The sequence below is a fragment of the Aotus nancymaae genome, unplaced genomic scaffold (assembly GCF_030222135.1).
Source record: "Aotus nancymaae isolate 86718 unplaced genomic scaffold, 86718_ANA_hifiasm-v0.15.2.pri h1tg000057l, whole genome shotgun sequence".
Classification (NCBI taxonomy): Eukaryota; Metazoa; Chordata; class Mammalia; order Primates; family Aotidae; genus Aotus; species Aotus nancymaae.
This window is the reverse complement of record NW_026988471.1, coordinates 47,527,936-47,554,660: the sequence shown is the minus strand read 5'-3', so window position 1 is coordinate 47,554,660 and position 26,725 is coordinate 47,527,936. Positions and strand designations below refer to the sequence as shown.

General features: G+C 39.7%; 1 protein-coding gene across 7 annotated transcripts in view; it reads left to right on the top strand.

The window, feature by feature from the left end:
- The window catches only part of LHCGR (luteinizing hormone/choriogonadotropin receptor), a 63,453-nt gene extending 38,422 nt beyond the window's left edge, over positions 1-25,031 (top strand). For 4 of the 7 annotated variants that reach the window (XM_012465474.3, XM_064364065.1, XM_064364063.1 and 1 more), the window contains 3 exons: positions 3,189-3,263; positions 7,337-7,522; positions 19,704-25,031. In XM_012465474.3, coding sequence (XP_012320897.2) covers positions 3,189-3,263; positions 7,337-7,522; positions 19,704-20,856 — 1,414 coding nt within the window. In that variant the 3' untranslated portion in view covers positions 20,857-25,031. Of the gene's footprint in view, positions 1-3,188; positions 3,264-7,336; positions 7,523-11,620; positions 11,702-19,703 lie in introns of all 7 variants that reach the window. The other 3 variants (XM_064364066.1, XM_064364064.1, XM_012465478.3) reach the window with 2 other exon arrangements.
- Positions 25,032-26,725: the final 1,694 nt, after the last annotated feature.

Sequence of the window (26,725 nt, the reverse complement as noted above, 5' to 3'; positions counted from 1 at the left end):
GGGCTTTGAGCTGGGCATAACTTAGGCAAAAATAGAGGGAAAATGCCTTCCAAGCAGAGGACAGCAAGAAGAATGGTCCAGATGAGGAAGTATAGGATGTGTTCATAGACCATCAAATAGTACTTTCTAGATGTGAGTTAGGGACAAAACAGGAAGGGCTTTAGATGCCATAGTAAAGAGTTTAGACTCTCTTTTGCAGAAAATGAGAAGCCATTGAAAGTTCTGAGATGGAAATATGAGATGAGTGCTTTAAGAAGGTTCATCTGTGAGTAGGAAGGATGGAAGGATGGAAGGGATAGGGCAGGGCTAGAGACACAAATGCCAGGGTCATCTGAATAGAAGGGATGGCTGAAGTCCTGTGTGGCTGAGGTTACCTGAACAGGGGAAAAATAAGAGAACTTAATATTAAATTAAAGGGAAACAAGATGAACAAGAGAAGCAAGAGCAAAATAAAAGAGATGGGAGGAAAACCAACACAGTATGTCTGTGTGAGTTCAGGAAAAACAGAAATTTAGGAGGGAAGATTTCAGGTGGTTAGCAGAATTTCAGCTGTTACAGAGATGCCAAAATGGGTATGAACTGTGAAAAGTCCAATTCGTCAACATATTGTATACCCTGTATCTCACTGTTGCAAGAAAGAGGAAACCAAGAACATAAGTCAGTTTGCCAAGAACAAACTTCATTTCATTCAACAAACATTTACTAAGCACCACTGACATACTAAGTACTATGTTAGGTACTGAGTCTGTGATGGTAGAGTGGACACAGTCCCTGCCCTTATGAAGTTTCTGTTCTATCAGAAGAGACAGACAAAAAAAGCAATAAATAATAGATAAAATTATTATAAGAGTAATATATACTATGAAGGAAATAACCCATTACTGAGATCTGAGAGAGTATGAGGGGTGACTGATTTAGGCAAGGTACTCAGGATGGTCTCACTGAGGACATGATATTTAGGCTGAGCCTGAAGGATGACCAGGGTTCCACTGTGGCAACAGTGAGGGGGGCACGCTACAGAAAGAGGGAGCAGATGTGCAAAGGTCCTGAGTTGAAAAGGAACTAAGTTGGTAAGTTCCAGGAATTAAGAGGAGGCCAGTGTGACTGGAGGGTCTTTAGCAAGGAGGTGACTGGTGATGGAGGAGATGGAGCAGGATTGAGCAGCCATGGGAAAGGAGTCTGAATTCTCTTCCAAGGGCAAGGCCACCCATTGAAGAGTTTAAGCAGGGAGGGAGGAGGAGTTTTCAAAACTGTCAAGCAAAATGGTCAAACTATACATTCAGCCCTTCCTCATAAATAGACCTGTTCAAAGTTGTTCAGAACACAATGATACTGAAGTCCTGCAAAGTTAGCAAACATTTGACTTACTAAGCAGCAAGGGAAAGACAGGAGCAGTCCCAGAAGGTTGCCCTGAGGCACCCGAGGGGTGCGGGAGTCAGTGTCTGCTGTTCCCAGAGCACCCAGCTGGGAAAGCTTTGGTGGCGCTTGTGGGTTCTTCCACTGTGCTTCAAAAGGTCATCCTGCATGTGTGTCTCACACCAGCAAGGTCACGTCATTGGGAGAATTCTCAAAAGTGACCCCCAAGAAAAGGGGGGAAATGGATTTATTTTTTGACCAAGTTACATAATACAGAGTTATCAGTATACAGAAAGATCTGGGTTTTAATAAAATATGTGAAATACTCTGAAATTTGAACAATTAGTCTGACTGGGCTGACACAAGAACAATTTTCTCACAGAGCCCAGTTTCCATGATTTATAACTATAACTGAACATAATTAAAACAAACCTCAGGAAGAAGAGCCATGGAGGTTTAGGAAGAAAAATTTCTTTTGATTTAGATTTTAAACAGCAATTGACTCTGACAACCTCATCTCTCTGAAAGTGGAAATACACCCAGGGGATGGGATAATGTGAGACTGACAGGTGCATTCTGATGAAACGGCTGAGGGTTTCCAAAGAAAATGCTTAGTAGAAACGTGGAAAACAGCCACCCAGAGAGTGAGATGCAAGGGCTTTTGCAGTTCTTAAATGGCAAGGGGGTGGGGAGTGGGTGTTACTGTGTTTGCTCTGCTGTGTATACTGTAATGGTGGTAAGAGAATCACGTTCCTATGCTTGAAATCATCACACCGATGATAGAGGCATACTGCGCCCACCATTCGGGGTGCTTCAGATGCACTGTGAGTCATGACCATTCTCTTACAGAGAGGAAGTGCTCAGAAGAAGGCTGGCAGGCTTGAGCCCAGGGATTCCTCGTCTAGCTCCCTCAGCTACCCAGAGAAGGGCCTGTGCTTGGAGATACCAGTGTCAGGGGCCAGACCAGAGGCTGCCTAGCAGGACCAGGATGTGCTGCTCCTAAGAAGTTTAGCTTGAATGACTTTGAGCTAAAGGCAGCAGAGCCCTCAGGAGCTTCTTCCACAGCCTTGAGAGTAGTGGCCCTCAACACTTTTGTTTCCATGACTCACACACACCTGGCAATGATCATTTACACTGCATAGCCCCATGGGGCACTCAGGTTATGGGGTAATTTTCTACAGAGGCTGTAAGTCCTCTTTTTCTCACCCACTGAGAAATGCATGTCTGAAAGAAAAAGAATGCAAATTACACTACAAAAGGTATAACTTTGAAACAAGATGAGCAAGAGAAGCAGAGCAAAATAAAACAGATGGGAGGAAAACCAACAGTTTGTCTGTGTGAGGTCAGGAGAAAAGGGATAACTTTCAACGAACCCTACTTTTTCAAGTATTTGCAAACTTCAGTATATAACTATTAGCACACTCTGAGACATCCAAGGTCACAATGGCTGAGAGGCTAACAAAGAGCAGGCTGCACTTCAGCCCTTCAGCCTTGGCCTCTTGGAGCAGCATTTGCATCCTTACCTGGCTGCCTGGTGGTGAACTTTCAGAACTCCAAGACAGGAGGGGGTGAGACTTTAAGCTGTAGAACAGAGTTCTACCAAGTGACGGGGGAATGGAAGGAAACAGATGTAGCCGAACACACATGCCAGCAATTTCGTAATTTCATCAAGGACTAGCTTGTCTTTCTTCCACTCTCCCTCCACTTCCCCCTTTTTTCCCTTCTAACCCTATATACCATGCACATAGTTTGGTCTAAACATGTGTAGACGCAGCTATGAACGCTTACACATGAGGTACAAACTCCACTAAGGAAAATGTCCTTCCCCACAGGGTACTAAAGGAAAATGTACATCTGGAGAGGATACACAATGGAGCCTTCCGTGGGGCCACGGGGCCCAGCATCTTGTGAGTAGAGGGGTGCTGCCTCCCCTCCTTGCCCAGTGCACCCCAACAGGACGGCTTAGGGCATCCCTCCATGTCATCTCCAGGCTGATATGTGGGGCATCAGTCTCTACAACTGAAAAGGCTGCTGTTGGAAAGACCAAGTGTATCACCCCAAACTGACAGGCTTAAACAACAGAAATTTCGTCTTACAGTTCTGGAAGCTAGATGTCCAAAATCCAGGTGTCAGCAGGGCTTGGCTCCCTCTGAGGGCTGTGAAGGAAGCGTCTATTCCAGGCCTCTCCTTGCTCGTGCTAGCTTCTTCTAGTTGTGGCAACATAACTCCACTCTTCACATGGTATTGTGTGTGTGTGTGTGTGTCCAAATTGCAACCTTTTTTTTTTTTTGAGATGGAGTCTCGCTCTGTCGCCCAGGCTGGAGTGCAGTGGCGCGATCTCGGCTCACTGCAACCTCTGCCTCCCGGGTTCAAGCAATTATCCTGCCCCAGCCTCCCGATTAGCTGGGATTACAGGCACCCGCCACCATGCTCAACTAATTTTTTGTATGTTTAGTAGAGACAGGGTTTCGCCATGCTGGCCAAGCTGGTCTCGAACTCCTGACCACGTGATCCACCTGCGTCGGACTCCCAAAGTGCTGGGATGACAAGTGTGAGCCACCATACCTGGCCCAAATTGCCCCTTTAATAAGAATAGCAGTCATATTGGATTAGAGCCCACCCAATAATCTCATTTTAACTTCAATACCTCTGTAAAGACCCTATCTCCAAATAAGGTCTCAGGTACTGGGGACTTCAAGATACGAACTTTTGGAGTGTGGGACACAATTCAACCTATAACATCAAATATGGGTGGGGAGTGGCCTCATGTGCTGGCAGAGGGGCTGGCTACCCACCTGGAATCCACTCATGGAAATCGAAGGCCAGAGATCTGGCTTGCCCCTGGCAATTGGCTGGACCGGGCTGAACTGCTATCAGACTCTCTGAGGGTGCAAGGATTAGGGCCAGGCTTTCTCAGTTAAAAGGGGTTTAGGAGGAACAGAACATGGAATCTGACAAAGCCTTGAGAAGCCTGAAACCTCCAACATCCTGCAGAGACCTGAAGCTGCAGTCAGGCTTTAGGGAGAAACACAACAGAGTTCCAGATACTGCACTGCTCTAACATAGTGCGACTGGTTACCCCATCATAGAGGCGGCAGTCCACGACGCTCTGCTCTAGCAGCTGTTATTTATCCAACAAACATTGATTGAACCTATCCTATGTACCAGGCACCATTGTGAACAGACAGTAGTAAGCAGAATAGCCCTGGTCCTTGCCCTTAACGAGATGACAGTCACATAATGGAGACAACAGCAAACAGGCAAAGCAATAAACAGGCATGTCATTTTACAATGAACGAAAGTTCTAGAAAAATGGTGAGCAGGGTAACCACTTCATTTGTTTATTCATCCATTGATTCACTAACTTATGAACCCACTTATGTGGTAGTCACTGGATTAGGCATCAGGGAAACGGCAGAGAATGAGAAGAGACAAACACTTCTGCCTTCATAAAAAGGGGAATATAGACATGGATTGAATAAGTAAATAAAATATGTAGTGGTCCAAATGCTATTGGTTGTAGAGGGGAAAACTCATTCCCTAGAGGGGGAAATTGCCATTTTAAAGGGGATGGTGAGGGAAGACTATCCTGAAAAAGTGTCATGTGAACGAACACCTAAAGGAAGCAAGTTATGTGATTATCTGCAGGAAAAGTGTTCCAGGAGGGGGAACAGCAAAAGCAAAGGTCTGAGACAGGATCTTACGACGTGTATTTGAAGAACAGCAAGGAGGCCAATATGGCAGAGTGAGCCAAGAAAAGAGTCATAGAATATGAGGACAGAGCTGTGGCAGAGAGCTGGACCATGGGGTGGCGGAGGCTGGGGGGCTGTGGTCACTATATGGACTTTGTCTTTTCTTTAAGTGAGATGGGGAGGCTTTGGAGTTTTCAGCAAGGGAAGGAAATGAACTGTCCTGGTTATTCTTCATACTGTAGACCCTGCCAAGATCAACTCATGGCTCTACTTTCTATTTCCACCATTATAAAACCCAAAGTCTGTCTACTTCCTAGCTCCTGCCCCTCTCAGCCCCTCACTCTATTTCCTAACTCCTTCCTGCTATCCACTTTTGACTGTCTACTTCCTGTTCCTGCCACTACTGAGCCTGACTGTGCTAGTTCCTAGCTCCCACTGTCAACTCCTGACTTCATCTATTTCCTAGCTCCTGCTACTGTCCAGTTCTTACTGTCTACTTCTTAAGTCCTGCCACTATACTTCCTAACTCCTGCCACTAAAATTCCTACATCTTTCTGCTTCCTAACTTCTGCCACTGTCAATCCTAACTCCCTCTAATCTCCACTCAACCTCATAACTTCTGTTTACTTACGACTTCCACTATTTTGTGGCTCCGCCCACTGCTTTCTCCTCTCTCAACTTCTGGCAACTTTATCCCAGGAGTCTTTTTCTGTATGTCTCATGTGCAAAGTATACCAGACTCCAAATCGTGTAGGTTGGCTAAATACTCTCCAGTTTAGCACATCCTGTAGGCAGAGCTGTTACAGCAAGCTGGCCCTCTACTTGGTCACTAGGAAAACAAAGAGAGTTCCCTCTGGCTCAGGTACAAAACACAATAAAGTCACTGTGTTCCCAAGACCTCTGCATGACAGTATTTGCTTAAAGAGCTGCTTATCAGCTGCTTAGAAGTGACCGTGGGCACTACAGACCCCTACACTCTCATGTCCAAAACAGTAGCACCAGACCCAGGTCTCTTCCTTCCCAAGAGGTTGTTCTCATTATATTCCTAGGATTTGAATCGTATCTGAAAGCATCCACTCCACCCTCACTCACAAAGTATTTCCCCCATCCACTAGTCTGTCATTAAGACTGAAAACCCACTATCAGAGGTTCACTGCCTTGTAATGAGGCCATACCATTTCTAAGAACCTAATTTTAAATGCACCCACTCAAAAGACAAACAAAAAATCCACCAGATCTTCAAAGAGTCCCGTGTTCAAGCCCTGAGATAAAAACCCTATAAAGCAGAATGAGAACCCTGGTTACCTAATCAACAGGGACACAAAAGCAGAGAAGTCTGAAGCCCCTGGGACAAATTTTGCTGCCTTAATTTTTCCATTGAGGGCCTACACCATCATCACTCCATGTTGTCAAATTAATCTTCCATCAACCACCTATTGGTCCCTCCCATGCGCTGAGCACCAAGTTTGGGGACGATTGCTGAAGGGACCTATGCTGCCAGAAAAGTTTTGTGGGGCATCAGCAGCAGCCACTTAGAAGATGAGCAGAATTGTTTAATTTCCATTGACTCTTCCTTCTCCTAACATTTAATGTGCTAGGAATTTTCTTGGACATTGCCTCAAGTCTAGTAAAACCAAAGGGTTCAGGACCTTGTTGAAAAAGCCTGAGCTTTCCACACAGTTCTGCTTGCAAGGCTGAGTGTTTGCTTGCTTTGAACAGATGAATCAAGTTTGCATTAGAGAACATGCATTCACTTCCTAGGTAGATGATGGCTAATGCCACACAGCAGCTCTTAATAAGGTAACCAGCCTATGCTTCATGAAAACCTCTCCTGCAGGGCTTAATCAATCAAAGACTGAAGCATCTGAAGCCCTAAATAATTCTCCCTGGGGTAGAGCACAAAAGCTGATATAACTGCATGTGCTGGCTGTCTCATAAAGCAAGTGATTATTTCATTTCTGCTAAGTGGAGAGAAGTAGAGGAAGAGAGAGGGTGGGGTAAAGGAGTTGGAAGAGGCGAGAGAAAGAGAAATGCTAATGTATGGTAGGTACAAGGAGTTATACTTAACCTTGAAAACAATAATGAGATGCACATGAGAAAAAATACAGAATCGCTTTTTTGAATTCAGATCTTAGTGAGAGTAATTGAAATGGAGAATTAAGGGAAAAGCAGAATGAAGAAAGATTTCTCAGAGCCTAAAATGATACTATTGTTGAGGGAGGTTCCATTCTCTGAATAAAATGTATAAAATAAATAAATAAAAAGCATTTCTCCTCTTTATTGTTCAGGGATATTTCTTCCACCAAATTGCAGGCCCTGCCGAGCCATGGCCTAGAGTCCATTCAGACGCTAATTGCGACGTCATCCTATTCTCTAAAAAAATTGCCATCGAGAGAAAAATTTGTCAATCTCCTGGATGCCACACTGACTTACCCCAGCCACTGCTGTGCTTTTAGAAACGTGCCAACAAAAGAGTAAGTAAAAAATAAAAGTTAAAGCCTGCCCAAGCTGTGGCAGAAATTCAGATTTTGAAATACTCAGTGAGTAGACAGTTCCATTCCCCTTCACTCCCTGCCTTCTTGCCCAACTCCATAGACATGGGATCACTTTCAGATAGATAAAAAGAAAACAAACTCTTCTGTTTCCTTGTGAAAACTGCTGCCAAATAGTTGATTCACTGTGCAGCTAGAAGACCTTTGTAGCCAATTATGGGTAAACTGAATTAGAGGCCACTTTAGCATTTGCAAAATAGAATACAAAACTGGCATCTCAAATGATTTGTTCTAATCCTTATCAGAAAGCATCATTTTTTTTCATATATATATTTTATTGCGCTTTCAGTTCTGGGGTACATGTGCAGAACATGCAGGATTGTTGCATAGGTACATACATTGCAATGTGGTTTGCTGCCTCCATCCCCCCATTATCTGGCATTTCTCCCCATGTCATCCCTCCCCAGCCCCTCTACACCCTGCTGTCGCTCCCCTACTCCCCCACAAGAGGCCCCAGTGTGTGATGCTCCCCTCCCTGTGTCCCTGTGTTCTCATTGTTTGACACCCGCCTATGAGTGAGGACATGCAGTGTTTGATTTTTCTGTTCTTGTATCAGTTTGCTGAGAATGATGGTTTCCAGATATATCCATGTCCCTACAAAGGACACGAACTCATTGTTTTTTATGGCCATATAGTATTCTATGGTGTATATGTGCCGTATTTTCCTCGTCCAGTCTATCATCAATGGGCATTTAGGTTAGTTCCAGGTCTTTGCTATTGTAAACAGTTCCACAATGAACATACATGTGCATGTGTCTTTATAATAGACTGATTTATAATCCTTTGGATATATACCCAGTAATGGGATTGCTGGGTCAAATGGAATTTCTATTTCTAGGTCCTTGGGGAATCGCCACACTGTCTTCCACAATGGTTGAACTAATTTACACTCCCGCCAACAGTGTAAAAGTGTTCCTATTTCTCTACATCATCTCCAGCATTGTTGTCTCCAGATTTTTTAATGATCGCCATTCTAACTGGCATGAGATAGTATCTCAATGTGGTTTTGATTTGCATTTCTCTAATGACCAGTGATGATGAGCATTTTTTCATATGTTTGTTGGCCTCATATATGTCTTCTTTCATAAAGTGTCTGTTGATGTCCTTCACCCACTTTTGAATGGGTTTTTTTCTTGTAAATCTGTTTTAGTTCTTTGTAGATTCTGGATATTAGCCCTTTGTCAGATGGGTAGATTGCAAAACCTTTTTCCCATTCTGTTGGTTGCTGATTCACTCTAATGACCATTTCTTTTGCTGTGCAGAAGCTCTGGAGTTTGATTAGGTCCCATTTGTCTATTTTGGCTTTTGTTGCCAATGCTTTTGGTGTTTTAGTCATGAAGTCCTTGCCTATGCCTATGTCCTGAATGGTTTTGCCTAGATTTTCTTCTAGGGTTTTTATGGTGTTAGGTCTTATGTTTAAGTCTTTAATCCATCTGGAGTTAATTTTAGTGTAAGGTGTCAGGAAGGGGTCCAGTTTCTGCTTTCTGCACATGGCTAGCCAGTTTTCCCAACACCATTTATTAAACAGGGAATCCTTTCCCCATTGCTTGTTTTTGTGAGGTTTGTCAAAGATCAGATGGTTGTAGATGTGTGGCATTGCCTCTGAGGACTCTGTTCTGTTCCATTGGTCTATATCTCTGTTTTGGTACCAGTACCATGCTGTTTTGATTACTGTAGCCTTGTATAGTTTGAAGTCAGGTAGCGTGATGCCTCCAGCTTTGTTCTTTTTGCTTAGAATTGACTTGGCTATGTGGGCTCTCTTTTGGTTCCATATGAAGTTTAAGGTGGTTTTTTCCAGTTCTGTGAAGAAGGTCATTGGTAGCTTGATGGGGATAGCATTGAATCTGTAAATTACTTTGGGCAGTGTGGCCATTTTCATGATATTGATTCTTCCTAACCACAAGCATGGAATGTTTCTCCATCTTTTTGTGTCCTCTCTTATTTTGTTGAGCAGTGGTTTGTAGTTCTCCTTGAAGAGGTCCTTTACATTTTTTGTTAGTTGCATTCCTATGTATTTTATTCTCTTTGTAGCAATTGTGAATGGCAGTTCCTTCTTGATTTGCCTCTCTTCAAGTCTGTCATTGGTGTATAGGAATGCTTGTGATTTCTGCACATTGATTTTGTATCCTGAGACTTTGTTGAAATTGCTTATCAGTTTCAGGAGATTTTGGGCTAAGATGATGGGGTCTTCTAAATGTACAATCATGTCATCTGCAAATAGAGACAATTTGACTTCCTCCTTTCCTAAGTGAATACCCTTTATTTCTCTTTCTTGCCTGATTGCTCTGGCTAGAACTTCCAATACTATATTTAATAGGAGTGGTCAGAGAGAGCATCCTTGTCTAGTGCCAGATTTCAAAGTTTTTGCCCATTCAGTATGATATTGGTGTAGTCTGTCATAAATAGCTTTTATTATTTTGAGATACGTTCCATCAATACCTAGTTTATTGAGGGTTTTTAGCATAAAGGGTTGTTGAATTTTGTCAAAGGCCTTCTCTGCATCAATTGAGATAATCATGTGGTTTTGGTCTTTGGTTCTGTTTATGCGGTGAATTACGTTTATATGGCTTCCAGCTCCATCCATGTTGCTGCAAAAGATATGATTTTATATGGCTGCATAGTATTATATGGTATATATGTACCACATTTTCTTTATCCAATCCAGGCACCCAGGTTGATTCCATGTCTTTGTTATTGTGAATAGCATAGCAATGACCATATGAGTGCATGTGTCTTTTTGGTATAATGATCTATTTCATTGGGCATATATTGAGTAATGAGATTGCTGAGTTGAATAACAGCTCTGCTTTAAGTTCTTTTAGAAATCTCCAAACTGATTTCCACAGTGGATGAACTAATTTGAGAAAAGGGAACAGTGTATGAGTGTTCCCTTTTTTCAAACTGTAAAAATCTTAGATGAAAACCTAGGAAATACCCTTCTTAACATCAGCCTTGGCAAAGAAGTTTTAGCTAAGTCCTCAAAAGCAATTGCAACAAAAACAAAAATTGATGAGTGGGACCTAATTAAACTACAGAGCTTCTGCACAGCAAAAGAAACTATCAACAGAGTAAACAGACAATCTACAGGATGGGAAACAATATTCACAAACTATGCATTTGACAAAGGTCTAACATCCAAAATCTATAACGAAGTTAAACAAATGAACAAGCAAAAAAAATAAATAACCCCATTTAAAAAAATGGGCAATGGGCATGAACAGAACAGCATTTTTTCATATGTTGGTTGACTGCTTGTATGTCTTCTAAAGAAAAAATGCTGATCATCACTAATCATCAGAGAAATGCAAATCAAAACCACAATGAAAAAAACAACAGACACTGGCAAGGCTGCCAAAGAAAAGGGAATGCTTGTACCCTATTTATTTATTCATTTGTATCTCCCTTAAATTTCATCCCTAGGTAAGTGCTCCCTTAGGTAAGAAGGGGCCTCGTTTTATTTCATTGGTATTTTTCCCCTTTCCATAGGCCAAACTTCTTGGAAAGACGGAGGAGTAAGGAGCACCTACATGTGTTTCTGCACATAAGAAAAAATAACCTGAAATTCACATCACAATGTCAGGTCCAGTATCTTCAAATCCTTACAAAAAAGATGCCCAGTTACAACTCAAAACCCTGAACTCGGAATGATTATTTGTTAATCAAAGCCAATGGGGAAGGGAGAGTGGTAAGGAGCAAAACTTAATACACCATAAAAGCAGCTTTTAGTAATCATTGAAAAATCCTTGATTCAATATGACAAATTTAAGTTTTTTCGTCTCTAGTGCCCACACAAAACGCTTAGTATTCAGAAGCATTTCATCTAAGCTGGAAGCACTCTAACGACAATTCAGAAGCCTTTACTCTCTCCTCAGGAAACATTTCAGTTAGGACAATGGTGCAGAACAAGATGCTGGTGTAATAGGTAAAGAATTTGCATGAACAAAGCATAAATAGATGCACAATCAGGTTTAGTTTGAAGACCAAAAGCTCAAATGCTTTTTATAACCTCTTCTCTTTCAGACAGAATTTTTCATTTTCCATTTCTAAAAACTTTTCCAAACAATGTGAAAGCACAGTAAGGAAACAAAATAATGAAACACTGTAAGTATTTGCATGTAAGGAAATTCAGAAGTCATATCTTGTTCTGTGTGCACCTTATTATCAGCCTCAATTATTTTCTTTTGATACAAATCTTGGTTGGGGAGCTGTTGCAAAGCATCTTTTAATAGTTTTAAAATGGGAATTTTTTCTTTGCAACTGGCATCAAGTTACTCAGGTATCTCTTTAACTGTTTAAACTGTTTAAACAAACGATTTTAAAATGTTCCTTAATATTTACTCTACAAATATATTAAATCCTCCTCAAAAATTAAAAATTTGCAGGTATTTTGATGTCACTAAAGGCTCATAGAACTGACAGCTTCATTTGTAAGAATTTTCACTAGTCACATGGTCAGCATTCCACAAAGATTAACTAACTGCAAACGTAGCTTATAAGTAGCCATTTCTCTTAAAGAAGACTTAGGCCACCTTGACCACTATGCTCCTGAGCTTAAAATTAGCCTTAATGCTATCACTAACATACATTGGATGGAAGCTACATTCCTGTTTTACTGACTAATTTTTAACATTTTTCTGCTATAAATGCTGGCTGCCATGGCATTTTACTTGTCTTCAACTGTAAAAGAGCATGCCTCAAAAGATAATCCCGAGGGAGGGATCCAATATGGCCGATTAGGAGCAGCTCTGGATTGCAGCTCCCAGAGAGAGCACAGAGGGTGAGTGGACTCCGCACTTCCAGACGGATTTTTATTGCCCACAGACCAGGAGATTCCTGGGCAGAGGAGCCTCATGGGTCGCCAGCACAGCTGTTTTGGCCGGTGCGGCGGGTCTCCACACAAAATACTCACACGGGTCCAGGCGCCCTTTCAGCTGGGGACTGGAAAGACGGAGGAGACAGAGTCACCCATTCAACTGATAACAAGGGGACTGAAACAGGGAGCCAGGCCAGGAGATTCCAGGGCTAAAAAGCACCACAAATCTCCAGCACAGCTGTTCCAGCCAGCGCAGTGGGTCACCACATGGGAAATCACACAGATCCGGGCACCTTTTCTACAGGTGACTGGAATGCCTGGGAGACAGAGTTGCCTGTTCAACTGATAAAAAGGGGACTGAAACAGGGAGTTGAGGCAGCAATTAATAGCCTACCAACCAAAGAAAGCCCAGGTCCAGATGGGTTCACAGCCAAATTCTACCAGACATATAAAGAGGAGCTGATACCATTCCTTCTGAAACTACTCCAAACACTCCAAAAAGAGGGAATCCTTCCCAAATCATTTTATGAGACCAATATCATCCTGATACCAAAACCCAGCAGAGACTCAGCAAGAAAAGAAAACTTCAGGCCAATATCCACGATGAACGTAGATGCAAAACTCTTTGATAAAATTCTGGCAAACCAATTGCAACAGCCCATCAAAAAGCTTATCCATCATGATCAAGTAGGCTTCATCCTGGGGATGCAAGGCTGGTTCAACATATGCAAATCTATAAACGTAATTCACCACATAAACAGAACCAAAGACAAAAAAAACACATGATTATCTCAATAGATGCAGAGAAGGCCTTCGACATAATTCAATAGCCCTTTATGCTAAAAACTCTCAATAAACTAGGTATTGACAGAACATATCTCAAAATAATAAAAGCTATTTAAGACAAACCCACAACCAGTATCATACTGAATAGCAAAAACTGGAAGCGTTCCCTGTGAATTCTGGCACTAGACAAGGAAGCCCTCTCTCACCACTCCTTTTCAATATAGTATTGGAAATTCTAGCCAGAGCAACCAGGCAAGAAAAAGAAATAAAGGTATTCAATTAGGAAAGGAGGAAGTCAAATTGTCTCTATTTGCAGACGACATGATTGTATATTTAGAAGACCCCATCATCTTAGCCCAAAATCTCCTGAAACTGATAAGCAATTTCAACAAAGTCTCAGGATACAAAATCAATGTGCAGAAATCACAAGCATTCCTATACACCAATGACAGACTTGAAGAGAGGCAAATCAAGAAGGAACTGCCATTCACAATTGCTACAAAGAGAATAAAATACATAGGAATGCAACTAACAAAAAATGTAAAGGACCTCTTCAAGGAGAACTACAAACCACTGCTCAACAAAATAAGAGAGGACACAAAAAGATGGAGAAACATTCCATGCTTGTGGTTAGGAAGAATCAATATCATGAAAATGGCCACACTGCCCAAAGTAATTTACAGATTCAATGCTATCCCCATCAAGCTACCAATGACCTTCTTCACAGAACTGGAAAAAACCACCTTAAACTTCATATGGAACCAAAAGAGAGCCCACATAGCCAAGTCAATTCTAAGCAAAAAGAACAAAGCTGGAGGCATCACGCTACCTGACTTCAAACTATACAAGGCTACAGTAATCAAAACAGCATGGTACTGGTACCAAAACAGAGATATAGACCAATGGAACAGAACAGAGTCCTCAGAGGCAATGCCACACATCTACAACCATCTGATCTTTGACAAACCTCACAAAAACAAGCAATGGGGAAAGGATTCCCTGTTTAATAAATGGTGTTGGGAAAACTGGCTAGCCATGTGCAGAAAGCAGAAACTGGACCCCTTCCTGACACCTTACACTAAAATTAACTCCAGATGGATTAAAGACTTAAACATAAGACCTAACACCATAAAAACCCTAGAAGAAAATCTAGGCAAAACCATTCAGGACATAGGCATAGGCAAGGACTTCATGACTAAAACACCAAAAGCATTGGCAACAAAAGCCAAAATAGACAAATGGGACCTAATCAAACTCCAGAGCTTCTGCACAGCAAAAGAAACGGTCATTAGAGTGAATCAGCAACCAACAGAATGGGAAAAAAGTTTTGCAATCTACCCATCTGACAAAGGGCTAATATCCAGAATCTACAAAGAACTAAAACAGATTTACAAGAAAAAAACAAACAAGCCCATTCAAAAGCGGGCAAAGGATATGAACAGACACTTTATGAAAGAAGACATATATGAGGCCAACAAACATATGAAAAAATGCTCATCATCACTAGTCATTCGAGAAATGCAAATCACAACCACATTGAGATACTATCTCATGCCAGTTAGAATGGCAATCATTAAAAAATCTGGAGACAAAATATGCTGGAGAGGATGTGGAAAAATAGGAACACTTTTACACTGTTGGCGGGAATGTAAATTAGTTCAACCATTGTGGAAGACAGTGTGGCGATTCCCCAAGGACCTAGAAATAGAAATTCCATTTGACCCAGCAATCCCATTACTGGGCTTATATCCGAAGGATTATAAATCATTCTATTATAAGGACACATGCACACGAATGTTCATTGCAGCAGTGTTTACAATAGCAAAGTCTTGGAACCAACCCAAATGCCCATCGATGATAGACTGGACAGGGAAAATGTGGCACATATACACCATGGAATACTATGCAGCCATAAAAAACGATGAGTTCATGTCCTTTGTAGGGACATGGATGAGCCTGGAAACCATCATTCTCAGCAAACTGACACAAGAACAGAAAATCAAACACTGCATGTCCTCACTCATAGGCGGGTGATGAACAATGAGAACTCATGGACACAGGGAGGGGAGCATCACACACTAGGGTCTGTGGGAGGGAACTAGGGGAGGTACAGTAGCGGGTGGGGAGTTGGGGAGGGATAACATGGGGAGAAATGCCAGATATAGGTGATGGGGAGGAAGGCAGCAAACCACACTGCCATGTATGTACCTATGCAACAATCTTGCATGTTATTCACATGTACCCCAAAACCTAAAATGCAATAAAATATATTTTAAAAATAAGATAATCCCAGTGTCCCTATGCCACATTTACTAAGATTTAGAAGTTTTATTATATCCCCTTGAGTGCTCCTTTAAGACACTCTGCCAATCTCTTTCTGAAATTTTCTCTTCTTTTCTTTTCCTATCAATCTCCAAGTAATACAGATGCTTCAAGGTGGTGTGGTGGAATGACCCTGGACTTTGGGGTTCCATTCCAAGGATATGAATCCTTGGCAGTAACCTTCCAGTAACACTGAGTATTACTGGCAAAATTTATCCTTTTTGAGACCTTTCTCCTCTAAGCAATGTGACAACACCAAGGGTAAATAAGTATTATTGTCTCCTTCTTTTCCTTTTCTCTTTCTCGCATTAAGTCTGACACCATGTATCCTCCAGCAGCCTTTCTTCACCCTTCCCACTCTTCTTACTCAGTATTCTATCAGTAACCTTCTACACAACTCTTTTGCAACCACGTGGCTTAATTCTTATCAACAGGAAAGCATTTATGGGTATAGTTAATGATAGCACCAAGGAGTGGTTTGAGGGAAACTTTAACCCATCTTCAATATAATCCTCACCAGGTTATATATGAGAATATATAACCTTGAGTTTGTTATGCTAACACTACTTTAAGACAAGTCCCTAATCTCTAGCATCTCCAAAACTGACTGAAATTAACATAAAATCTAAGTAAAAAGAGCGTTCTCCTTGTGAAAGCATTTTATGATAAATCTACCTCCTACTTCCCACCAGATAGCCATTCCTCAGTCCCTAGAGTTTAGAAATTCTAGAGCTCACCACTAAGCCTTATCTATTCTCCCCAAGATAATGCATTCTTACCCCTATGGCTGGCCCTATTGTCCTCCTAAAATTCCTATCTTTTCTCCTTTCTTTCTTGTGACTGGACCAGCGGTGCTACAGCTCTCCTTCCTCTGATTCAATATTACTAAGCCCGTGTGAGTCCATTCATACTCCCTGCATAGCCCCCAATACTAACAACAGCTCCATGCTAGGGTTTGTCACTAAGTATGATGCTGCCCTCAGGAGCAATCCCAGGACACAAATCTAATAACAGCAGGTGGGTGTTTAGTCTGAAGACAAATCACCAAGGAGAAAAATTGCTAGACACATGCCCATTAGGGCAAAAAAAAGAAAGGACAAAGGACCAGATAGCAAGAGGAAGTGAGGAAACATGTTTGACCTCTTATTGACATAAATTTAATCAGAAATCATTGCAGAAATTTCAGAAGTTTTACAATAATGTTTCTAACAGCTCAAGTAGTTTTGATAAGGGAAAAGGAGTAAAGGAAATCCGGAATAGTTGGAACGTTTTCACCTGATTTAACAAAGGTTATTACTTTGTATAAATCATCCAGAGAACGTACTTAAAATGCAAATTTCTGGGCTCTGTCTCTAGAGATTTTTTATTCAGGGTTTGGGGTAAAGCCAAGATTCTGCATTTTAACAAATACCCTGGTGATTGCGATGGAGATGGTCCAAGGACCACACTTTGAAAAACAGTAAGAGAGGGTAAAGTTAAGGGAAAGGTCTCTGAACTGTGGTTATGAAGACCTCATGCTGCCACTGTCACTATCCCCGAGAGACCTTGGGCAAGTCACTTACCTCCTTTAATCTTGGTCTCCTTACCAATAAAGTGAAAGGATTCAATGAGATGGTCTTTAAAAGCCTTTTTGTTTTTCTTTTTAGATAGCTTTGTTCTGTCGCCCAGGCTGGAGTGCAGTGGCGCAATCTCAGCTCACTGCAACCTTCGCCTCCCAGATTGAAGCAATTCTCCTGCCTCAGCCTCCTGAGTAGCTGGAATTACAGGCCACCATGCCTGGGTAATTTTTGTATTTTTAGTAGAGATGGGGTTTCGCCATGTTGGCCATCTGGTCTCAAACTCCTGACCTCAGGTGATCCGCCCACCTTGGTTTCCCAAAGTGCTGGGTTTACAGGTGTGAGCCATTGTGCCTGGCCTAAAAACCTTTCTAATGCTAAGAAAATAATGATCTATTTTCTTTAATAGTTCTTCATAACCATCTTCTCCCTTTAAAGATTAAAAATGGTAATTATATTGATGTCTGTGAGAAGAGGACAAACAAATGTGCTGGTTATAACAATATTTAATAATAAAACAAGGGAGGTTCCTATGTGATCTTCTGTACATAGCAGCAGCCCTTCTCTAGTTCCAAATTGGGCTTCACAATACTCTAACACATTTTTGGAGTCCCAGGTCACAGATTTTTTTCTTTTTTTAAATCTGTGTTCATTCTCATCAGTATTGTATTCTTCCAATTTATTATTTCCTCCACTCACTGAACTAGGTATGCACTTAAAATACAGAACATGAGAAGTTAGGTTTGAGAGTAGAGAAAAATATCCTTTTAATGTGTAAGAACCATAAGGTTCCTCATGTAGTATGCAAAAATATATTACAAATATATATTTGTAATGTCCTTGACAGAAAAATTGTGCCCATTTCTCCAGTTCCTAATATATTAACAGAAGATGGGTAAAAACAAAAATGTCTTTTGAGCCTACATGCATGATGCTGTGTGCTCATTGTCCCTGTATCTTCTCAATTCCTTTCATAGCAAGAATCATCCTGGTTTAGAATTATTCACTCTACAAACATTTATTGAATGAACACTGAGCCAAAACTGTGCTAGGAACTGGGATTTCAGAAATAAGTAAAACCTAGTGCTCTGTTTTCAAGAGGCAAATAGACAATTAAAGAAGATAGATATGCATCATCACTTAATTGCAATATGTTTTGATAATTGCAGTTGTACTAACTGCAGCTCTGGCAGGTGGATAAATAAAACTCGGGGAGTATAATCAAGAAAGCCTTTATAGGAGAACTTATCTTTATAGATGAGGAGGAATTCACCAGAGAAATGAGAAAAGGAAGAAAATTCCAGCCAGAAGTATGTACAAAGACAAAGGAGTGAAACAGTAGAATTTATTCAGAGAGCTACATGTCATTTTATGTGGCCAAAGGGAAGGTTGCACGAGGGATCTGCAAGAGATAATGTTAAGAATCCCTAATATTTATTGCTTCAAGAATTATTCTAAACATTCTACATGTATGAACGCATTCAATTATTAGCACAACTTTAACATGGAAGGTATGATTATTATCCCTACTTGGCAAATAAAGAACCTGAGGCACACAGATATAAATTAACTCTCCTGGGATTATACAGCCTGTAAGAGCTGTGCTAGGACTGGATCCTGACAGTCTCACTCGAGCCCATTCTCTGAATTCTGCAGCACTAGTGCTTCTTAGAGATGAGGTTGGAGAGATAGGCAGAACCCAGATCAAGGAGAGCCTTGGAAGTCATCACAATGAGTTTGGATTTTATCTCAACCAATGAGAACCTGGGGCAGGTTTGATTTGGGTAAATGAAATTAATAACTTTGAATTCAGGAAAAGCCATTCTAGAAGGAACATACAAAATGGACTAGGGAGAGGGCTAAAATTGGAGAAAGGATATCAGGAAGAAAACTAATTGCTCCATAAGAGAGGACAAAAACCTAAACTCAGAAAGTAGCAGTAGGGTTGGAAAGGAGTGGCAAAGAAAGGACTGTTCTTCTACTAGGGACAAGACTACCTCGTCATCCTCCCTCTGCCTTTGACTCATACCCCTAAATAGTAATGTTTTCACCACCTCTTCCTATTGTCCACAACTATATTCTTCCTCTGCTCCTAAATTTCTAATAATCTATCCTTGGTTTCTATTTCTCGATTGGACTATTTGATTAGCCAGGGACTTAAGTACAAACAAGTCCACCAGTAGCTAATGATTTTCAACGTGAGCCTTCCAGTTCTATTTGTGTTCTGCAACACACAAACAGCTTGGTAGCAGTTTGGCTGGCAACTAAATGAGAGATAAATAGCTAAGAAAATGCCAAGAAAGGATTACTTTAGATTTAGCAAGCATAGATTGTCTTTCTAAACTTCTTTTCCAAAGAAAATCATCCTTTGTAAACAGCTTCATTAAGTCTTTGCATCAATGTAATATATATATGTATATATAGTCTAAATGGCTTTTCATTCCCTTCTTAGGGAACTCCGACATCAAATAAGAGTTCTCAAATAATTTAACAAATAAACGTAAGGCTGAGGTTATTGTGGCTGTTTCCTTGTTTCTTTGGCTTTAAAAAAACACATGAATAATTCTTGAAATGTTTTAATACTCAGAGAAAATCTCTTACATCAAGCCAATAATTCTTCTTACAGTTATCCTGCCATATTTGCTGAGAGTGAACAGAGTGGCTGGGACTATGATTATGGCTTCCGCTTACCCAAGACACCCCGATGTGCTCCTGAACCAGATGCTTTTAATCCCTGTGAAGATATTATGGGCTATGACTTCCTTAGAGTCTTGATTTGGCTGATTAATATTCTAGCCATCATGGGAAACATGACTGTCCTTTTTGTTCTCCTGACAAGTCGTTACAAACTTACAGTGCCTCGTTTTCTCATGTGCAATCTCTCCTTTGCAGACTTTTGCATGGGGCTCTATCTGCTGCTCATAGCCTCAGTTGATTCCCAAACCAAAGGCCAGTACTATAACCATGCCATAGATTGGCAGACAGGGAGTGGGTGCAGCACTGCTGGCTTTTTCACTGTATTCGCAAGTGAACTTTCTGTCTACACTCTCACCGTCATCACTCTAGAAAGATGGCACACCATCACCTATGCTATTCACCTGGACCAAAAGCTGCGATTAAGACATGCCATTCTGATTATGCTTGGAGGATGGCTCTTTTCTTCTCTAATTGCTATGTTGCCCCTTGTGGGTGTCAGCAATTACATGAAGGTCAGTATTTGCTTCCCCATGGATGTGGAAACTACTCTCTCACAAGTCTATGTATTAACCATCCTGATTCTCAATGTGGTGGCCTTCATCATAATTTGTGCTTGCTACATTAAAATTTATTTTGCAGTTCGAAACCCAGAATTAATGGCTACCAACAAAGATACAAAGATCGCTAAGAAGATGGCAATCCTCATCTTCACCGATTTCACCTGCATGGCACCTATCTCTTTTTTTGCCATCTCAGCTGCCTTCAAAATGCCTCTTATCACAGTAACCAACTCTAAAGTTTTACTGGTTCTTTTTTATCCCATCAATTCTTGTGCCAATCCATTTCTGTATGCAATATTCACTAAGACATTCCGAAGAGACTTCTTTCTATTGCTAGGCAAATTTGGCTGCTGTAAACATCGGGCTGAACTTTACAGAAGGAAGGATTTTTCAGTGTATACCTCCAACTACAAAAATGGCTTCACTGGATCAAATAAGCCTTCTCAGTCCACCTTGAAGTTGTCTGCATTGCACTGTCAAGGTACAGCTCTCCTAGACAAGACTTGCTACAAAGAATATTAACCGTTACATCAGTAACTGCCTTATTGAATTGTTCTTAAACCTGTAAAAAAAAATTACCTGTACCAGTAATTTTATCATAAAGGGTTGGATTTAGAAAATTATTTATTTGTAGGTACATTGGACAAGAGACCTCTACCTAGCAGAAAGTGTAGTCTATGACCACTACCATTCTAAAAACTATCTGTCACTGGTACATGATGACATAAATACTGAAGTTAGAAATTTTTATAGAAATTTATAATTTTGTTTGATGAATCTAATATTTTTAAAAATTGAGGTGGTATTTTGCATATCTTTTTTTCATTTTTGTAATTTGTATTACATTCTATAAAAATATTAGTTCATAAGAGATCAGAAATTTAAAATAACTGGCCTTTTTCCTCAGGTAGCTTGAAAAACACACTCTAGAGATGCACTGTCCGATATGGTAGCCACTAGCCACATGTGGCTAAATTAAAATTAAATAAAATGAAAAATGTAGTTTCTCAGTTGCACTAGCCACATTTCAAGTTCTCAATAGCTACATGTGACTAGTGGTTATCATACTGGACAGCACAGACACAGAATATTTTTGTCACCACAGAAAGTTCTATTTGTGCTATTATACAGACTTTTATCTATCCCCTGTCGGGATTCTACTTATTTATTTAAAGTAAACATCTAAAAGCACATTTCAGCCTATTTGCTTACTGAAACACTAAGCTGTAGACTATGAATTCCTCGTGAGTAGGAATCCTGTCTCAGTCCATTTTGTTTTCCTGCTTCCTACCTCAAGATCTTGGCAATGGTATACTACAAATGTGCTGAATTACAATTACTCTGAAGTTATGAAACACATAATGAAAACAATTTTTTCTAGAGCTTATATTTTTATTTGCATAAAAAAATAAAATGTCTAAATATTTAAAAATAATTAAGCTTCATCATTTTTATCCTTTGGAGAATATAGAAAAATACGTTCAGTATTTGCTAGAAGATATTTTTACTTATGAAATTGGATCTTATAGGACAACAAAATTATGGTTTTAACTAGTGTTTTTTCTATGCTCCTCTGACTTTTTTTTAAAGTAACTCTTACTGAAAGCTACACCAAACATCTTGATAAATGTTATATAATTTAACCCATTTAATCTTCATAAAACTCTACAATGTAGATATTATTCACATTTTGTAGGAAAGCAAAACCTATAATTTGCCAAAGTTCTCAAAACAAATAAAAGATACAACTAACAGAATTTAAACTCAAATCTGATTCAGGACCCTAGCCTCTTAATCACTGTATTTTACTTATTCCCATATGGGTAAAACAGTTATCCAAGGGCTCAATATGAATTCAAAGTTCCTTAAATTTTCCCTAACATTTTATTACATTTTTAAATGTGCAGAAAAATTTAAAGAATTGTACAGTGAACACCCCATACAGCGCCATTTAGGTTCAAAAATATTTTACCATATTAGCTTCATTACATATATATAATTATCATTATTTATCATCTTATTTTTTTATGTATTTCAGTGTAATTTGCAGACATCAGTACTCAGCCCTAACCATTTTAGCACTCTTATTACTAGCCATGATATTTATCTACATTTCTAGATAAAATTTACATATAGAGAAATGGACAAATCTTAAGCATACCATTTAATGAGTTTTGAGAAATACATACACCATGTGACCCAAACTACTGTCAAGACATTAATAGAATATTATCATCCTCAGAAAGTTCCCTCATTCCCCTTCCCAGTTAATTCCTGACACCCAGCCCCAGAGGTAAGGATGGATTTTTTTTTTTTTCTCCCTCCAATTAGTTTGTCTGTTCTATAACTTCATATAAACAGACCATATAGTATATACTCTTTTGTTTAAGGCTTCTTTGACTCAACCCAATGTGTTTGCTATTCATCCATGTTATTGCTTGAATTGGTAGTTCATTTCTTTTCATTGTTGATTAGTGTTACGCTGTATAAATAGAACATTGTTTCTATTCTTCTATCAATTAATATCTGTGCTATTTCCTGTTTTTAACTCCTTTGAGATTTTATTATATAAATGTATAGACATAACTAGACACTCTACACATCCAATCTGTTTTCAATCCTTATGCCACTGTGCAAAGTGATTCAAAGAGATCCTAACATTATAAATTTTATAAAATCTCTTCCCTGTACTGTGATTTCACATCTCTGACTTTTCTGCTGCATAACAAGTCACTTGTCTTTATTTAGATGCAGGCCTCTCTCGCAAGCTAGTGTTTTAAGATTTGTCTCAGCAATATAACAGAATACTAATTAGTCATGTTGCTGTATACCTAACATAAACTTTCTGATTCATATATAAATCCCAGAACCAGAACAGCTAAGTAAGCAAAAAAGCATAAAGGGGAAAATAAAATCTATTCTTGTGGAGAAACTTTATTTAAATTACACACTCAAATGCAGTTTGAGACCAAGATACTTGTACAGATACTCTGGCGATAACTTTCATTACCTTTGCACAAAAACTGATGTTTATTGTCTACATTTTAAGTTTTAACACAGGGAGTCACAGTTTATTCTCTCCCTCATTCTCATTCCCATATTCTTCAGTTACTAAGCTCTATCAGTTATTCTTTTGAATTGTCTTCTACACCAGTTTATATTCCAGGGCCAGGCATGGTGGCTCATGCCCAGCCACATTGAGAGGACAAGGCAGGAGGATCACTTGAAGCCAAAAGTTCAAGATTAGCCTGGACAACTTGGCAAGACCCCATCTCTACAAAAATAAAAAATTTTAAATTCACCAGGTGTGGTGGCAACATGCCTGTAGTCCCAGATACTCAGGAGGCTGAGGCAGGAGAATCGCTTGAGCCCAGGAATTCAAGGTTGCAGTGAGCTATGATGCCACTGTACTCCAGCCTGGGCAACAAAGTGAGACCCTGTCTCAAAAAGAAAAAAAAATTCCATATAAACATAAACTGAAAAAAAAATTGTATTCCTACTGCCACATCCACATATCAGGTCATTTTCCCCTTATTCCTGTACAGTCTCCCTAATTTGTATTCATACCCAATCTTTCCCATGTCCATACTCTTATACCCACTACCACTGATTAATCTTTATAAAATCCTATTTCACCTTATTATATACCTGCAAAAAAAATCCTGAGCAATTCATCCAACCTATAAATTTAAATTTTAGAGCTTAGCCTAATATTCAGAGAGCTCCAGTATCTACTCTGGCTCACTGCAGCCTCTACCTCCTGGGCTCAAGTGATCCTCCCACCCAGCTTCCCAAGTAGCTGGAACTACAGGCATGTACCACCATGCCTGGCTTTTTTTTTTTTTTTTTCTCCATGTAGAGATGAGGTTTAGCCATGTTGCCCAGGCTGGTCTTGAACTTCTGACTTCAAGTAATCCTCCTGCCTTGGCTTCCCAAAGTGCTGGGATTACAGGTATGAGCCACCATGCCCGCCCTATCTTTTTCATTTTTAAAAAATTAAACTCTCTTTACTTTCTCCCTAATCCACTATAGTCAAGACTCCTCCTTTATCCAAAACAAAGTAGGGCATAAATAATAAATACATAACTCACAATGGTCTCTCTCTTTGGACTTCTTTAGCATTTCTCCTCTGCATCACTCATTTGTCACTTACCCTACACTGCTGAGTATTAATTATCTTTACAAGTACACCTCTTATTCACCTATGATAGGAATTTTTTTAGTGATACACTCTTCTGTCTCCGACTACATCTAGAATCTTACACATCATAGATGATTAATAATGTTTTAAGCTGATTCATTTTTATGACCGAAATAAAATTGTCCTAGTTAAGAAGTATTTCCTATAGGAGACAGTCTCATCGAAAGCATGCATATTCTTATTCTGTATAATTTCTCATACCTAAGTCATAAAAATGCAATACTCAATAAATTTATATTTCTGTTTTGTAGTTTTTTAACAAACATTTGGTATTATCTCTGGCAGGTTGCAAAATGGCTAAGAGGGGCTAATTCATCTGGAATAACTCATCTAAATTTACAAAACAATTTTAAAAGGCAATGGTATTTTTTCCTCCATTTATAACATTTGCTGTAAAGGGCATGATTTTGGTTTCCTCAAATTGTAGTAAGTCCATATGTAAATTGAGTATCTCTGTCACCAAGATTTCAATAAATGTGTTTATAATTAGAAATAATCTTTTCCACAAAAGGAGCAATACTTTTATCTTTTTCGCCCTAAGAGTTATTACCTAGGGCTTTCTACTAACAATTTAGCTTTCTAGTTATAAATCACAACATTCCCACCTGGCTTAGAGTGTATTTACATGAAAACCAGGATAATATTAACCTACTAATGTGAGTCAGAATAAAATCTCCCACTAAATCCCTTCCCGCCTCATGCACCACAATTAATTGATGCTATTCACTCTAGGTTATTCATTTTCCTGCACAACCTAAGTAACTAAAACTGAGTGTGTCAATTAGAATGTCTTGTTGCTCTATGGAGTCTGAGCCAGAGAGGTGATTATTTACATATATTATAACCATGACTGAGGTGTTTCGCACATTGAATAAAATAGGTAAAGGTACTAGACAAGGTCAGTTGGTCAGTCCCTAAGAGACTAACTGTGCAAACTCTGCCAGACCTTCTTAGTCTACAGAGAGAAGAGAAAAGTACGCAACAAAGAACTACAGCATAGGCCAGGTGTAGTGGCTCACACCTGTAATCCTAGTACTTTGGGAGGCCAAGTACTTTAGGAGGCAAATCACTTGAGCTCACAAGTTTGATACCAGCCTGGGTATTGAGCTCCCTAGTACTTTGGGAGGCAAATCACTTCAGCTCACAAGTTTGATACCAGCCTGGGCAACATGGCAAAACCCCGTCTCTACAAAAAATACAACAATTAGCTGGGCATGGTAGCACATGCCTGTAGTCCCAATTACTTAGGAGGCTGAGGCATGAGGATTTCTTGAGCCTGGGAAGCGGAGGTTGCAGTAAGCTGAGATAGCACCACTGCACTCCAGCCTGGGTGAAAAAGCCAGACCTTGTTGCCAAAAAAAAAAAAAAAAAAAGAGGGAGAGGAGGAAAAGAGGAAAGGAGGAAAGAAAGAATTACAGCATGCTAACAAAAACACTTGAGAAATTCTCAAAGTATACTGGCATAGAAATCTCTCTACCTATAAAAGAGTACAGAAATGACATTTGCCAAGAGACCATCTTTATCAGAACTTAAGAAACTTACTTTAAGTATTTCGTTACAAAAATGCAATAGGAAATGTTTACCTTAGACATAATAAAGAGGTTCCTGAAGTAAAAGTAATATAACAAAGCCAAGTCTCAGGTAAACTCTCCTGACTTATAGGGATTGAAAAATAATTTTCTCTTTTAAAATGAACTAGTGTCTCTTTATCTTTACTACACAGGTTAAAAATGTAGATAGTGAAATCAATTTAGTGGGACACCATCAATTTTTTTTAATGAAACAAACAGAATCAAATAGATGATGTCAGAAGGCTATCGCATGCTAAAGGCTAGCATGATTTTCTGAAATTTTTGCTTCATTTGTGTTACGTGTGACAATGGACATGCAAATATATACTGAGTTGTTAAATTCTATTTCTTAGTGTAGATTCTGGCCAAAAAACGTGAAAGTCACTGTTGAGACGACTTCTCAAGAACTAGGATTTTTCCTAGCATTATCTGAGACTAATAAAAAAGTAACAGATCCAAAATAATTTGGTGATCTTTTAATTAGCTCCATAGTCACCACTGAAACTATCTAATCGGTTTATGTTATCATGCAAGGAAAATTATTGTTTTGTGGTAAGCATACATTTAAATTGATTTTTTCCATTTTTAAAAGACAAGGGGCATGAGGGCAAGCAGAGAC